A 14,930-nucleotide genomic window follows, 5' to 3' on the forward strand; every position below is an offset into this window, starting at 1 on the left:
AGCCTGGCAGAGCTCAGGGCAGCACCCACAGCTCTGGCAGAGCTCAGGGCAGCACCCACAGCTCTGGCAGAGCTCAGGGCATCACCCACAGCCTGGCAGAGCTCAGGGCAGCACCCACAGCCTGGCAGAGCTCAGGGCATCACCCACAGCCTGGCAGAGCTCAGGGCAGCACCCACAGCCTGGCAGAGCTCAGGGCATCACCCACAGCCTGGCAGAGCTCAGGGCAGCACCCACAGCCCTGGCAGAGCCCTGGGCAGCACCCACAGCCCTGGCAGAGCTCAGGGCATCACCCACAGCTCTGGCAGAGCTCAGGGCAGCACCCACAGCCCTGGCAGAGCTCAGGGCAGCACCCACAGCCCTGGCAGAGTCCTGGGCAGCACCCACAGCCCTGGCAGAGCTCAGGGATGCCCCGAGCCATGGAAGAGCTGCCCACAGCCCTGGCAGAGCCCTGGGCAGCACCCACAGCCTGGCAGGGCTCAGGATTGCCCAGAGCTGCAGGAACAGGGCTCAGGGCTCACCAGGACCCTGCTGCCTTTGGCTCTGCTCCACAGCTGGGAGCTGGGGTGGAATTTCTTGTGTTGTTTTTAAGCATGAAAAAGTCTTGGGGGACAGCACTCTCCAGACAAGGGTTTCAGTGTTCTCATCAAAGCTTTTAAAAAATAAAGGCTATTATTTGTTTTTTCTTTTATTTTTGGGAAAATACAGTATTGCATAACTGAGGGAATGATGCTCTTGTATCCCAGGTGAAATTCCAGCTGTGCTGTGGGTGTAGGAGCTGGGATTGGATTGTTCTCTGAGCAGGTACTGGGAGAAGTGCCCTGTTCTGTGATTGTTTACACACCTCAAACCCCAACCCCTCCGTTCTTCTCTGAGCCTGCCACGTGAAATGCCTGGAAATAAATTATTTACCACAAGAACACTGATACTACAGCACAGCTTGTATTGCTTTTTCCAAAATAAAAACGTAATCACGACTCTGCTGCCTTCAGAAAATGGATAAAGCAGAGAGTGCTCGTGGTGAGGGAGGGATGGGGAGGTGAGGATGGCCAGAAATTCTCCTGTCACCTGCAGGAATTCGGGGTTTTGTGCCCCAAATGCTGACACTGCTCTCAGGTTCCAAGGCTTAGGTTTGTACACAGTGATCTCTTTGTGCCACCTGAAGTTAATTGTCATTTACAGAGCCAGCAGCATTGGAAATACATCCATCCTGCTCCTGGCTTTCCTAAAAAAAAAACCTCATTTCCAAGTCTGGCTTGTATTTGATTCTGACTTTATTATTGCTTAAAAGGCTGTAGAATTCCTAACTGAGCTCCTGTTCCTGCTCAAAGCCATTTTAGGGAAGTTTTTAGTGTGAGCAGCCTGGCAAAAGGTGAAAAACCTTAAAAGCGTGAAATAATCTGGGAACTGAAGTAGGGAGGGGCCAAATTTTATTGCATCGGCTGGAATATTGTACTAAAAACAAAGTGTAAAACACAGGCTAAAGGTTTCCCAAATCCCAATAAGTTTTTTGTTTTTTCCTCATGCAGCTGTATTAAATCAGAATTCAAAATATTTGTGATTTTGATGGGAAAACTGTGGGGTTTCCTGACATGAAAAGCCTAATAATAATAATAATAATAATAATAATAATAATAATAATAATAATAATAATAATAATAATAATAAATTGGGCAAAGGTGTTTGGAAGTTGCTGCTGGGTGGGGAGCAGAAGGTGAAATTCCCATTCTGGCTGTTATTTCAGGGGAGTTAAATGCTGCAATGCTTTGTGTGCACCCTGGCACAGAGAAATTCCCATAAATCACACAGGGGATGTGGGGCAGCACTCCCTGTGCTCAGTGTAAAGGAGGTTTGGGATATTTCCCCAAATTTTGCCTCCCATTTATGGATGTTTGGTGTCAGAGAGGCTGTGCCCATGGGTGCAACTCAGGCTGCAAAAAATGCAGGACTGGCCATGAAATATGCTTGGGAATAGAACTAAAGTGCTTCAGTTCCCTATTGCTGAGGTAATTCCCAGAATCCCAGACTGGTTTGGGTTGGAAGGGACCCCAAAAACCCCCTCATCCCCACCTCCCTCAGGGCTGGGCAGAGCAGGCCCAGGAGCTGCCCAAACCCATGGAATCCATCCAAATCCATCATTTTCCCTCCAGAACTGCCCCCAAACCCCTGATTGTGGTTCTGGCAGGGCTCCAGCTGCTCCCAGCAGGTTTTGCTTCCCAGAGCATCCTCCAGAGCTGGTCCAGGGGATTCTGAGTTACCTCAGGAAAATCCAGACTCATCCACTGGCCCCCCTAAGCCACGTCCAGTCAGCACTGGAAAAATAAAAGCAACGAAACTTCAGCTCATTATTCATTGTCTGTACAGATCTTTTTCTCTGGAGTTTCAGAAAAGCCATTTATGAACACATTGGGCACAAGGGGCTGCAGCTCTGGGCTCTGCAGTGGCCAAATCCCAGCAGAACATTCTCACCTGGAATTTTGTTCAGAGGCCTGGAATCCTGCTTTGGGGCATGACAGGCTGCTGAGGTGTTTTTTCTGTAGTATAATCACTGACTAAATGCTTCTCTGTGTAAAAAAAGTCTCAGCTACATCAGCAATAAATCCATATTATTTAAAGCAGGGCTGCCCTATATCCTGAGACACAAAATTCCCTTTTTTTTGTTGTTTTTTTTTTTGAGGCTGTGGCATTGGTGTTTCTGCAGCCAAGCTGATGCAGTGCTTTAACTCTGACTCCTGGATTCTAAAATCTGCACAATATTTTAAATTTCACTCTGGAAATGGTTTAACCTGCAGCAGCAGCAGTGGGAGCTGAAATCCTCTATCCCAGGGGCTTCTGTGGGGTTTGTGGGGATGTCTGAGGCCAGCAGAAGGAAACACCAGGCTGGGGACAGGCTGGGACATGCCAGGAGTGATCCCAGGGCTGGGTGAACCCCAGAGCAGTCCCTGTGCTGCAGGAGGAGGGAATCAGCAGAGCATCCCAGGGGAGGGAGCTGGCACTGGGACACCCCTGGGAACAGCTGAATTTGGGAACAGCCCAATTCCAGAGCGCTGGAATGTTCCTGGGAACAGCCCAGTTTGGGAACAGCCCAATTCCAGAGCGCTGGAATGTTCCTGGGAACAGCCCAGTTTGGGAACAGCCCAGTTCCCAAGCACCGGGAGCTGGAATGTCCCTGGAACAGCCCAGTTCCTGAGCACTGGGACATCCCTGGGACACAGCTCAAATTCCCAAATTCCCAGCACTGGGAGCTGGGACATCCCTGGGACCAAATGAATTTGGGAACAGCTGAATTCCAGAGTGCTGGAATGTCCCTGGGAACAGATGAATTTGGGAACAGCCCAATTTGGGAACAGCCCAATTCCCAAGCACTAGGAGCTGGGACATCCCTAGGAATGTCCCTAGGAACAGCCCAATTTGGGAACAGCCCAGCTCCCAAGCACTGGGATGCTCCAATTCCCAAGCACTGAGAGCTGGAATGTCCCTGGGAACAGATGAATTTGGGAACAGCCCAGTTTGAGAACAGCCCAATTCGGGAACAGCCCAATTTGGGAACAGCCCGGTTTGGGAACAGCCCAATTTGGGAACAGCCCGGTTTGGGAACAGCCCAATTTGTGAACAGCTCAGTTTGGGAACAGCCCAATTTGGGAACAGCCCAGTTTGGGAACAGCCCAGTTTGGGAACAGCCCAATTTGGGAACAGCCCAATTCCCCAGCTCTGGGAGATGGGATGTTCCTGGGAACAGATGAATTCGGGAACAGCCCAGTTTGGGAACAGCCCAATTTGGGAACAGCCCAATTCCCCAGCACTGGGAGATGGGATGTTCCTGGGAACAGCCCAATTTGGGAACAACCCAGTTTGGGAACAGCCCAATTCCCCAGCACTGGGAGATGGGATGTTCCTGGGAACAGCCCAATTTGGGAACAACCCAGTTTGGGAACAGCCCAATTCCCCAGCACTGGGAGATGGGATGTTCCTGGGAACAGCCCAATTTGGGAACAACCCAGTTTGGGAACAGCCCAGTTTGGGAACAGCCCAATTCCCCAGCACTGGCTCAGCCTCGTGGTTCAAGGTCCCTCTGTCACTTTGAGCCATCTGCAGATGCTCCTTGGCAGCCACTCCTGTGCCCTGAGGCTGCAGCTGTGCCCAGGGGGATTGAATGAAGCCACCAAACCTGGCTGGGTGAGCAGGAGCAGCTCCAGCTGTGCCCAGGGGGATTGGCAGGAGCAGCTCCAGCTGTGCCCAGGGGGATTGGCAGGAGCAGCTCCAGCTGTGCCCAGCTGTGTTTGGGGGCAGAGCAGCAGGAAGGCTGGGGCCCTGCTGCCATGGGCACAGGGAATTCCTGGCCACAGCTCCTCCCCAGGTGGAGGATGGATGGATGGATGGATGGATGGATGGATGGATGGATGGATGGATGGATGGATGGATGGATGGATGGATGCAGTGTTAAGGCAGTGGGAGAGCCCTGCACTGGTCGGGGTGCATCAGCAATGTGCACAAGGAGTTCATCCTGCAGCCTCCAGCTGTGTCACGGCAGAGTTTGGCACAGATCAGCACCACTGGAAGCTGGAAACGCCTCCCTTGGCAGGGAAAGCTTCCAAAGCCTCCAGCTGGGAGCACAGGTAGGCACTGCACGTGGATGTGGGACACCACACAAAGCCTCTCACCTCCATCACTCCTTCTCCTTCAAACCTGGAGCAGCTGAAGCTCCTTTTCCAAAGCAATCAAAGCAAAAAAACCCCGGGCTGAGCAGAGATGTTGGCATGGATGGCACTGCCAGGGAGGGGGGAGGAAGCTGAAGGTGCTGGGACAGTTCCTGCTGCAGCTGAGCCACCTGGAGCTTGGCACAGGGCTGGCTGGGGGACAGGGAATGATCCTGGAATGATCCTGGAAGGATCCAGCAAACCTGCAAACCCCTCCTGCCCTGCTGGGTCAGTGCCCTGCCCTGCCAGTGCTCCCTCCTGGCTGCCACCCCTGCCAGCTCCCGCTCCTGGCTGTGCTCAGGGCTCGTGGATCCCTCAGGAATGCGCCAGGAGCTGCCACCCCAGCTGGATCTGTGCTGTTCTCCTGGGCACGGCCATCCCTGCAGCTCCTGGGATGGCTCAGGGCTCACAAACATCCTTCAGAGCTGCTGGAATTCCTCCTTCCCCAGGAGCTGTGCCCTCCACAGGGAAGGCACAGGGGGACAGGGAAGGGGACAGGGAAGGAGACAGGGGGACAGGGAAGGCACAGGGGGACAGGGAAGGGGACAGGGAAGGCACAGGGGGACAGGGAAGGGGACAGAAAAGGGGACAGGGAAGGCACAGGGGGACAGGGAAGGGGACAGGGAAGGGGACAGGGGGACAGGGAAGGCACAGGGGGACAGGGAAGGGGACAGGGAAGGCACAGGGGGACAGGGAAGGGGACAGGGAAGGGGACAGGGAAGGCAAACTCCACCCTGAGCTCTGCCTGGAGCTGCTCTCCCAGTGCTCTGTGCCATTCCAGCCCAGATCCAGCATTCCCATGGAATCACCATCACCCAGGGCTGCACTTGCAGCGCTCTGCCCTCACTCTGTGCACGCTGCAATACCTGGAGCAATTCCTGTTCGCTGCCCAGCTGGGCAGCCAGGGGCACTCAGCTGCACCAGGGGTGGGAAAGGGCAGGGAAAGGAGCAGGGCAGGCTCCTGCCTGCTGGGCACTGCTCTCCCAGGGCTCCAGACACATTCTGGAAACACCACCAGAGCCAGCTGAGGGCTGAGATTATCCCCAAACAAATTAAAGGAGGGAAGTTTGTTGGGGGGACAAAACAAGACAAAGATGGGGATTCCTTCTCGAGCAGAAGTTTGTGCTCTTTGATTTTTTGCCTTGAGAGCTCCTACAGGTGAGCAGGGGGGTCACAGCTGGGAAATGAGGAATACTGGACCTTCCCAAGGAACAGGCAAGGCCAGGGAATCCGTCACATCCCTGACCCAGCTCCACACCAAACACAGACAGCCTCCACCACCCTGAAGACTTGAGCAGCGTGTCCAGGACCACGTTCTGGGGAGATCCCAAGGACTTCTGTAAGGCAGGGTAAGGACAAAGGAGCCATCCAAAATCCTGCCTGCCCTGTCCCTCTGCCATGACACAGCTGGTACCAGAGGTGCAGCAAACCCAAACTGTCCTCACTCCAACTCACAGCAGTCACAGATCCCAAAATACAATAAAATACTGAAAGTTAGATCTAAACACACTTTTAAAACCTAGATTTAACACAACCTTTCATCTCTACAGTGCATTGATGCTGCCTGGCATTTGCAGGTCATCCCAAGAGCCCGTCCAGAGGGGTCTGCCCTGGGATTAACACCACAAATCCACCTGCAGTGGTACAGGGAAGTCTCTCTCAGGCTTGACTTCCAGCTAGGAAGCTCTGAGGAACCTCTGAGGAACGCCCTGCTTGGGTGAGGCTCCCACCAGTCACCAGTGAAATCCATTTGCTCTCCCATCTCTTTCCACAGCAGTAAGGTCAGGGGGATCTCGGTGAAGGACACACGTTCTGCTCCCACAGCTGAGCTCTGCTCCCAGCCACGAGCTTCAGAGCTCCCGGGGCTTTGCTGAAGTTCACCATGAGTTGGTTTGGATACAATATGGCCTAGAAGAACTGTCCTAGAGTAATGCACAGCCTGAATAGACGTGGTGCTTCAGGAGCTCTACCTACTCACATGCTCAGCAGGGTTTATTGTGGGGGGAGGCTGAACAAAGCAGAACCAGCAGTGGCAGCAGGCTGAGATTGGCTCCTCTTCCTCCTTCACATCCCAAACCCTTGCCCAGCCAGCCCTCCCACTGCAGGGTGCAGAGATGAGGGACACGAGAGCAGCTCCTGAGCAGGGACAGCAGGAGGGAGGAGCAGCAGCACTGCCCTGGCCCTGCCGTGCCCCTGAGGAGAGCAATCAAACCCAAACCCACGCAGGATTCCTAAAGAAAAGTGAGAAATGGGAGCTTCCAGTCGGTTCCTAGGGAGCAGCGAGGGCACAGGGCAGGGGCAGGGGGCAGACTGGATTCTTGTGGTCGCTCAGCATGGATTTATTTGTTGTATTGCTCCTTTTGCCAAGCCACGAGCAGAGCCCGGATGGATCCGCGGCCGCGGGAGAGCCCGCACGGCGCTCCTGGAGCTTCCCAGCACACACAGACTGTCCTGAGTCCTGAGCGGGCCCGGGGGCTCCTCACTGCTGCTCCTCAGCTTTGCTGCTATTCCTGAACTTCACCACCATGACGGTGATGTTGTCGGGGCAGCCCCTGTAGAAGGACTGCAGCACGATGCTCTTGGCGCCGAAGTGCGGCTCGTCCAGGCGCTCCTTGATGAACCTCACGGCCTCCTCGTTGCTGAAGGCGTCCCACAGCCCGTCCGAGGCCAGGATCATGAACTCTGGCTGCAGTTTGTCCAGGTCAAAGCTCAGGATGTCGGGGTCGGGGATCACCACGTTCAGGTTCTTCAGGGGGTAATCGCCCAGCGAGCGCGACATGGCCAGGATGCCCTGCACGCGCCACGAGCCGTTGAAGCTGATGAACCCACCTGGGGGGGGAAACAACACTTAAATCAGCTCTTTGGAACATCCAAGAAGCTCTTTGGAATGGCCAAACTGCTCTTTGGAATGTCCAAGCTGCTCTCTGGAACATCCAGGCTGCTCTTTCTTTGGAACATCCAAGGAGCTCTTTGGAATATCCAGCTCTTTAGAACATCCAAGCTGCTCTCTGGAACATCCAAGGAGCTCTTTGGAACATCCAAGCTGCCCTCTGGAACATCCAAGCTGCTCTTTAGAACATCCAAGGAGCTCTTTGGAATGTCCAAGGACCTCTCTGGAACACCCAGGTTGCTCTTTCTTTGGAACATCCAAACTGCTCTTTGGGATGTCCAAGGACCCCTTAGGAACATCCAGGGAGCTCTCTGGAACATCCAAACAGATTTTTGGACCATCCAAGAAGCTCATTCAACCATCTAGCTCTCTAGAACATCTAAATTGCCCTTTGGAACATCTAAGGAGCTCTTTGGAACATTCAGCTCTATGGAACATCCAAGCAGCTCTCTGGAACACCCAAGGAGCTCTCTGGAACATCCAAGGAGCTCTCTGGTTCCTGCCAGACCCCCCAAAGTTTCATCCTGAGGGATTACAGAGCTCAGAACATGGGAGGTGATGCCTCAGGTTTTAGTTTTTATATTTTTCAGACTCTGTGCTGTTTTACTGTGCAGTTCTGAGCTTCACATTTTGGGATGGTGAGCTGTGTGCACAGTGCAGGAGACAAAACAATTCCTGCTCCAGCTGGGCACCAAGGACAAATGATCCAAATCTCAGCCCAGAGCACAAACCCCGTGGGCTGGAGAGAGAAAAACAAGCAGGGTGGGACTGCCTGGGCTAAAGCTGCAATGGGACAATGAACTCCAATTTGATCTGCTGCCACCTCTGCCCTGTGGAATTTTGGGCAGAGAACAGGAGATTTGATCTGCTGCCACCTCAGTCACTTCCCACCCTCTCCTGGAGGAAATGTCAATTTTAGCGACAAATAAAAGCTGAACTTCCCAACAACTCACCGGCTCTCTTAATCCTCTTCCTCTCCTTCAGCTGGTAGGGCTTGTGGTCGTGGGACAGGGGGATGGCATTGCCGTCCTTGTCGCAGAGGACGCCCCGCGAGTCGCCCACGTTGGCCACGGTCAGCTCCTTGTCGGACAGCAGGGCGATCAGACACGTGGTGCCTGCACAGAACCACAGCGGCTGCTCTTAGAGGTGGGGAAAATCACATTTCTGCCATGAAATGGATGGTCCTGATCAGCAGGAAAGTGCTGTTCCTGTCACGGAATGCCAGGGTGGTTGAGGTGGGAAGGACTTCCAAGACTGGGGAGTCCCAGTTGTGACCCCCAGAGCACTGAGCCCACCTTAAAACAGAAGGAATATTTCAAATTTCCCATCTCCTCTCCAGTTCTGAGCACTGAGTCCACCTTAAAATAGAAGGAATATTTCCAATTTCCCATCTCCTTTCCGGTTCTGAGCACTGAGCCCACCTTAAAATGGGAGGAATATTTCCCATTTCCCATCTCCTTTCCAGTTCCCATCTTCCCCTTCCTGCCCCCCTCACCCAAAACCAGCAAATATCAGCTAAAAAAAACCCCATTCTGGGGCTGGCTCTGGCTCCTGGCTCTGGATGCAATCCCTAAATATCAATATCTCCAGGACTGCTTGACAGCAGGGAAAAATGAATTCCATCTCTTTTTTTGTTGTGCAGTAATGAAACTCAATTTTTTCAGAACTCATAGGGAAGAAGGGCCATCCATTAAAGAAAAAAGCCATTTCCCACAGGACAAAACCCCTCCAGAACCTCCCAGCAGGCTGGAATTCCCTGGAACATTGGGATTAAATGCTAAAATTCCTTTAAATAACCAAAATTTGCCACAGATCAGGCACTGACCACCTCGGATGTTTAGGGATGCTGCAAATCAAAGGAATGGGATTAAGAGCCAGCAAAGCTTTGTTGGGAGAAAAAATTCTTGCACAAAATTACCCCAGCCTTAGCTAGTCAAGAATGCCACTTTTTAAACTAAAGGATTTACAGATTAGCAGAGGATTTGTCCCCATCTGTCACTTTTGGCCTGCTTTCATTTTTTAAAGCTTCCTTACTCGAAACTCACAAAAAGAAATCTTGCCAGCACTCGACTATTCCCAGACAAACTCATTTTATGTGTAGCTCTGATGGATTGATTTCCTAAAGGCAAAAAAAGGGAAAGATCCACGTTGGGATGTGGAGTCCATCAAGGCTGCACTTTATTAACACTGGATGCTGCCAGAAAGGCCAAATTAACACCCAAAATTGTGCCAAAATCAGAGCATTTCAGCTTTCTCCTGGCAAAGGGATGCGGCTGAACTCAAACTGAACCCACTTTGGGAGAAAGGATTTACCTGGGGGTGCAGAACGGTCCTTCCAAGAGGGATGGGAAAGGCTGGAAAAGGTGTGGGAATGCTCCCCTGCCCTGGGAGCACCCCAAAAACCTCCCTGGCAGCTCCCCTGGCTGCCAGCTGCTGGAATTCCAGCTGCTCATCATTCCTGCAGGGATGGAACCCTGGCAGGGCTCCAGGGGGGCTCTGGGGGATCCCTCACATCACAGACAAAATTGCATTTTCTCCCCTTTCACCACCATCAAAGGAGGAATGATTGGTGTAGGAGTCGTTTGTGAGAATTTTGCTTTCCACAAACAAGGATTTCTCTGGATGGGTGTCTCCCAACAGCAACACCTTCTGTTTTCAGGCTGAGGCCTTTTACAGAACAAATGGGCCCAAACTGGCTGAAGAACCAAGGTTGTTGACTGGACTACACAAACATTTTCCAGGTGCTCCCACACTGCTCCTTGGGAGCAGCAGCAAAATCTAAACACCAATCCAAGATGAAATTTCTGTCAGAATCCAAAGGCCTTTTCTCATAGTGAATCACTCCCCTCTTAGGCTTCATTTATCAAGGCACTGAAAATGGAGAAACCTGAAAATGGAGAAACCTGAAAATGGAGAAACCTGCCCCTCATGCTAACAACAGATATTTTGGGGATTCACTTCAGCTTCAGTGAATCCAAAGCTGAAGCAAAAAAACCCCCCAAAAAAAACCAGGCACAAAGAGTGGCAAATTCAGATTCTTGTTTTGTTAAATGAGCTAAACTATGAGACAGAAGAGAGAAAGAAGACATGCGAGACATTCATTTTTCTAGACCACAAGAACAAAACCTGTCCGGAGCGAAACTAAGGAATAATTTTAACAAATATTTAATTTCATATTTTGCCAATTTTGAAGGATTGTTTCCTTCACTTTTTACACCCCGCCAGCAGCTCGAGTTCCTCGTTCAGTTGATTTTGTTTGGAAAAAAAGCCAAAAAAAGGGAAAATGTCAGCACCAAGGGCTGGAGCACCCAGGATCACCAGTAGCTGCTGTAATTACATTTAACTGCCCATTTTCTGTGCTTTGCTCACAATCAGCTCTGGTTCCAAGGGCAGGTAGAGCCATTTCTGCCTTTTCATAAATAAGGGGCACAATTAGGAGGGTGAGGGGCTCCACTGCTGTGTTTTCATCTCTGATGAATTTGGGGCTTTCATTTACAGCTGTGCTGCTGGGAATCTTCTAAACCAGTTATTACAGAGCTTCTCATTTCCACATGATTTTTGCTGGATGAGATAAATCCCCAAATATGTGTTTCAAGCAGTTTTAATCTTTATTTTAACCATACAAACACTGAGATTTCCATAAAGGAAAAAGCTTTCTTTTCCTTCTGACAGGAATCAGTAATTTCCTGCATTTTCTCCTCCCTAACAAACTGCTTTAAATGAAAATAAGTGGAGAGGAGCTGGAATGACCAGCTAATGGAAACTAATGGAAAAAAAAAAATGACAGGATTTTGGGAAATTCTGTGTGAGAAAAATCAACAGAGGTGACAGAAAGCAACAAATTTTGAAGCTTATTTTTTGTGCATTATTAAAAGCAAGCCATATGTGATGAAAGAAATATTCTGCACCCTCATTTTGACCTGTGCTGGCCTTTGAGAACCCACAGGCCAAGCTCGTGGTGTGAGGTGTATTTTACAAAAGGATTTAAAAGCTGAAAGGCATTTCTGAGAACAAAATGCCAGGAAAAGCGTCAGATCTGCAAGCTGGCAGTTCAGTGTCCAGAAAGCCCCAAAAACTGCCTGGGTTTGGCTGCCCATCCTCATGTCAGGGTAAAAATCAGATTTTGTGCCTGCCCAGTCCACTCCCAGCTGGGAAAGGCCAAAAATCAGGAATTTGTGAAGGGGAAAAGAGGAAAATCTAGGGGGTGGCAATGGAGAGACACAGGAAATAATTAAAATAATTAACAGCAGAGCACAATGAGCTGCCAGAAGTGTCCCCTCAGCTCCTGCCAGCACCCAGGGGGGACATCCCCAGCCAAACTGGGACAGGAAAAACAAGTATTTCACAAAAATGAGGATAAAAGATGACAAAAATGAGGATAAAAGCTCAACCTGCACAAGGGGACTGGGGAAAGACTGGAAATGAATAATTTTTTTGGGGCAGTAAAAGGAGAATTATAAGGAATAATTTCAGGAGGAACAAATATTTACAAAAATGAGGACGAAAGTTCAAGGGGTTTGGGGAAGGGCTGAAAACGAGCAATTTTTGGGGCAGGAAAATGAGAAATGTGAGGAACCATTTCAGGAGAAACACAGATTCCACAAAAACAAGGACAAAAGTTGAAGGTGTTTGGGGAAGGATTAAAAATGAGCCATTTTTGGGGCAGGAAAATGAGAATTATGAGGAATCCCTTCAGGAGGATGAAACATTTCCACAAAAACAAGGGCAAAAGTTGAAGGACCTTGGGGAAGGACTTAAAATGAGCCATTTTTGGGGCAGTAAAAAGAGAATTCTAAGGAACCGCTTCAGGAGGAACAAAAATGAGGACAAAAAGCTCAACCTGCACGGGGGGTTTGGGAAAACAAGCCAATTTTTTGGGGCAGAAAAATGAGAATTATGAGGAACCACTTCAGGGGGGACAAACATTTCACAAAAGAAGGAGAAAAGTTGAAGGTGTTTGGGGAAATGAGTGATTTTTGGGGCAGGAAAATGAGAATTCTGAGGAACCACTTGAGGAGGAACAAAAACAAGAACGAAAAGCTCAACCAGCACAGGGGATTTGGAGAAATGAGCCATTTTTTGGGGCAGAAAAATGAGAATTATGAGGAACCACTTCAAGAGGAGCACACATTTCATAAACACAAGGACAAAAGTTGAAGGTGTTGGGGGGAAAAGAGCCATTTTTGGAGCTGAAAAATGAGAATTATGAGGAACCACTCCAGGAGGGGCAAACATTTCAGAAAACAAGGACAAAAGTTGAAGATGTTTGGGCAAATGAGCCATTTTTGGGGCAGGAAAATGAGAATTATGAGGAACCACTTCAAGGGGAGCACACATTTCAGAAAACAAGGACAGAAGCTGAAGGGGTTTGGGGAAAAGAGCCATTTTTGGCAGAAAAATGGGAATTGTGAGAAGCCACTTCAGGAGGAACAAACTTCTCACAAAAATAAGGACAAAAGCTCAACCTGCACTAGGCGCTTGGGGAAATGAGCCTTTTTTGGGGCAGAAAAATGACAATTCTAAGGAACCACTTTGGGAGGAACAAACATTTCAGAAAACAAGGACAGAAGCTGAAGGGGCTTGGGGAAAAGAGTGATTTTTGGGGCAGGAAAATGAGAATTACGAGGAACCACTTCAGGGGGGACAAACATTTCAGAAAACAAGGAGAAAAGTTGAAGGGGTGTGGGGAAATGAGTGATTTTTGGGGCAGGAAAATAAGAATTACGAGGAACCACCTAAGGAGGAGCAAAAATGAGGACAAAAAGCTCAACCTGCGCAGGGGATTTGGAGAAATGAGCCATTTTTTGGGGCAGAAAAATGAGAATTATGAGGAACCACTTCAAGAGGAGCACACATTTCATAAACACAAGGACAAAAGTTGAAGGTGTTGGGGGGAAAAGAGCCATTTTTGGAGCTGAAAAATGAGAATTATGAGGAACCGCTTTGGGAGGAACAAACATTTCAGAAAACAAGGACAGAAGCTGAAGGGGTTTGGGGAAAAGAGTGATTTTTGGGGCAGGAAAATGAGAATTATGAGGAACCACTTCAAGAGGAGCACACATTTCAGAAAACAACGACAGAAGCTGAAGGGTTTGGGGAAAAGAGTGATTTTTGGGGCAGGAAAATGAGAATTACGAGGAACCACCTAAGGAGGAGCAAAAACGAGGACAAAAAGCTCAACCTGCGCAGGGGATTTGGAGAAATGAGCCATTTTTTGGCAGGAAAACGAGAATTGTGGGCAGCCCAGCCGTACCTGCCTCATCGTAGGAGACGGTGAGCTTCTCCAGCATCTCCCTGTCGATGGAGAGGATCTGCTGCTCCAGGATGCTCTGGTAGGACAGCACGCTGTTCTCCTTGTCCCGCTCGTAGTCCTGCAGGTGCTGCTTCAGCACCTCGGGCAGCCGCGCCTTCACGTACTCCGCCGCCGACTGCAATTAACAGCGCCGTTAATCACCTTAATTAGGGTATTAATTACCTGAAATAATTACCCGGAGAGCCCCTGCGCTGCGCACACACTGCGCACCCACAGCTCAGGGCTTGGGACAGGGCCACCCGCACGCCTCGGGGGTTTAAAAATCGGAATTTTACGGCGCCACGTGGAGAAGTGAAATCAAATTTAATGCGTTCATTCGGAAATTTTTATTTTAAATTTTTACTCGAAATTTCTAGGCAACAATTGGCAAAGTGAAATCAAATTAAATGAGTTTATTTTAAAGTTTTATTCTAACTTTTTAAGTACCAATTCTCAGAGCGGAATCAAATTTAATGTGTTTATTTTAAATGTTTATTCTAACTTTTTAAGTACCAATTGGCAGAGCGGAATCAAATTTAATGTGTTTATTTTAAATTTTTATTCTAACTTTTTAAGCACCAATTCTCAGAGCAGAATCAAATTTAATGTGTTTATTTTAAATTTTTATTCTAACTTTTTAAGTACCAATTCTCAGAGCGGAATCAAATTTAATGTGTTTATTCTAAATTTTTATTCCAAATTTTAAAGCACCAATTGGCAAAGTGGAATCAAATTTAATGCGCCTATTCTGAATTTTTTATTCTAAATTTTTAAGCACCAATTGGCAAAGCGCAATCAAATTTAATATGTTTATTCTGAATTTTTATTTTAAATTTTTACTCGAAATTTCTAAGCAACAATTGGCAAAGTGAAATCAAATTAAATGAGTTTATTTTAAAGTTTTATTCTAACTTTTTAAGTACCGATTGGCAGAGCGGAATCAAATTTAATGAGTTTATTTTAAATGTTTATTCTAACTTTTTAAGTACCAATTGGCAGAGCGGAATCAAATTTAATGTGTTTATTCTAAATTTTTATTCTAACTTTTTAAGCA

At 48.9% G+C, this 14,930-nt stretch overlaps 1 protein-coding gene across 2 annotated transcripts in view; it reads right to left on the bottom strand.

The window, feature by feature from the left end:
* Positions 1-669: 669 nt before the first annotated feature.
* PPM1L (protein phosphatase, Mg2+/Mn2+ dependent 1L) overlaps positions 670-14,930 on the bottom strand; it is a 64,766-nt gene continuing 50,505 nt past the window's right edge. The window contains exons 2-5 of one of the 2 annotated variants that reach the window (XM_059479525.1): positions 13,838-14,012; positions 8,538-8,699; positions 6,230-7,523; positions 670-2,309 (exon numbers count right to left, since the gene is read on the bottom strand). In XM_059479525.1, coding sequence (XP_059335508.1) covers positions 7,174-7,523; positions 8,538-8,699; positions 13,838-14,012 — 687 coding nt within the window. In that variant the 3' untranslated portion in view covers positions 670-2,309; positions 6,230-7,173. Of the gene's footprint in view, positions 2,310-5,550; positions 7,524-8,537; positions 8,700-13,837; positions 14,013-14,930 lie in introns of both variants that reach the window. The other variant, XM_059479526.1, reaches the window with a different exon arrangement.

The sequence above is a fragment of the Ammospiza nelsoni genome, chromosome 10, assembly GCF_027579445.1.
Source record: "Ammospiza nelsoni isolate bAmmNel1 chromosome 10, bAmmNel1.pri, whole genome shotgun sequence".
Taxonomy (NCBI): domain Eukaryota; kingdom Metazoa; phylum Chordata; class Aves; order Passeriformes; family Passerellidae; genus Ammospiza; species Ammospiza nelsoni.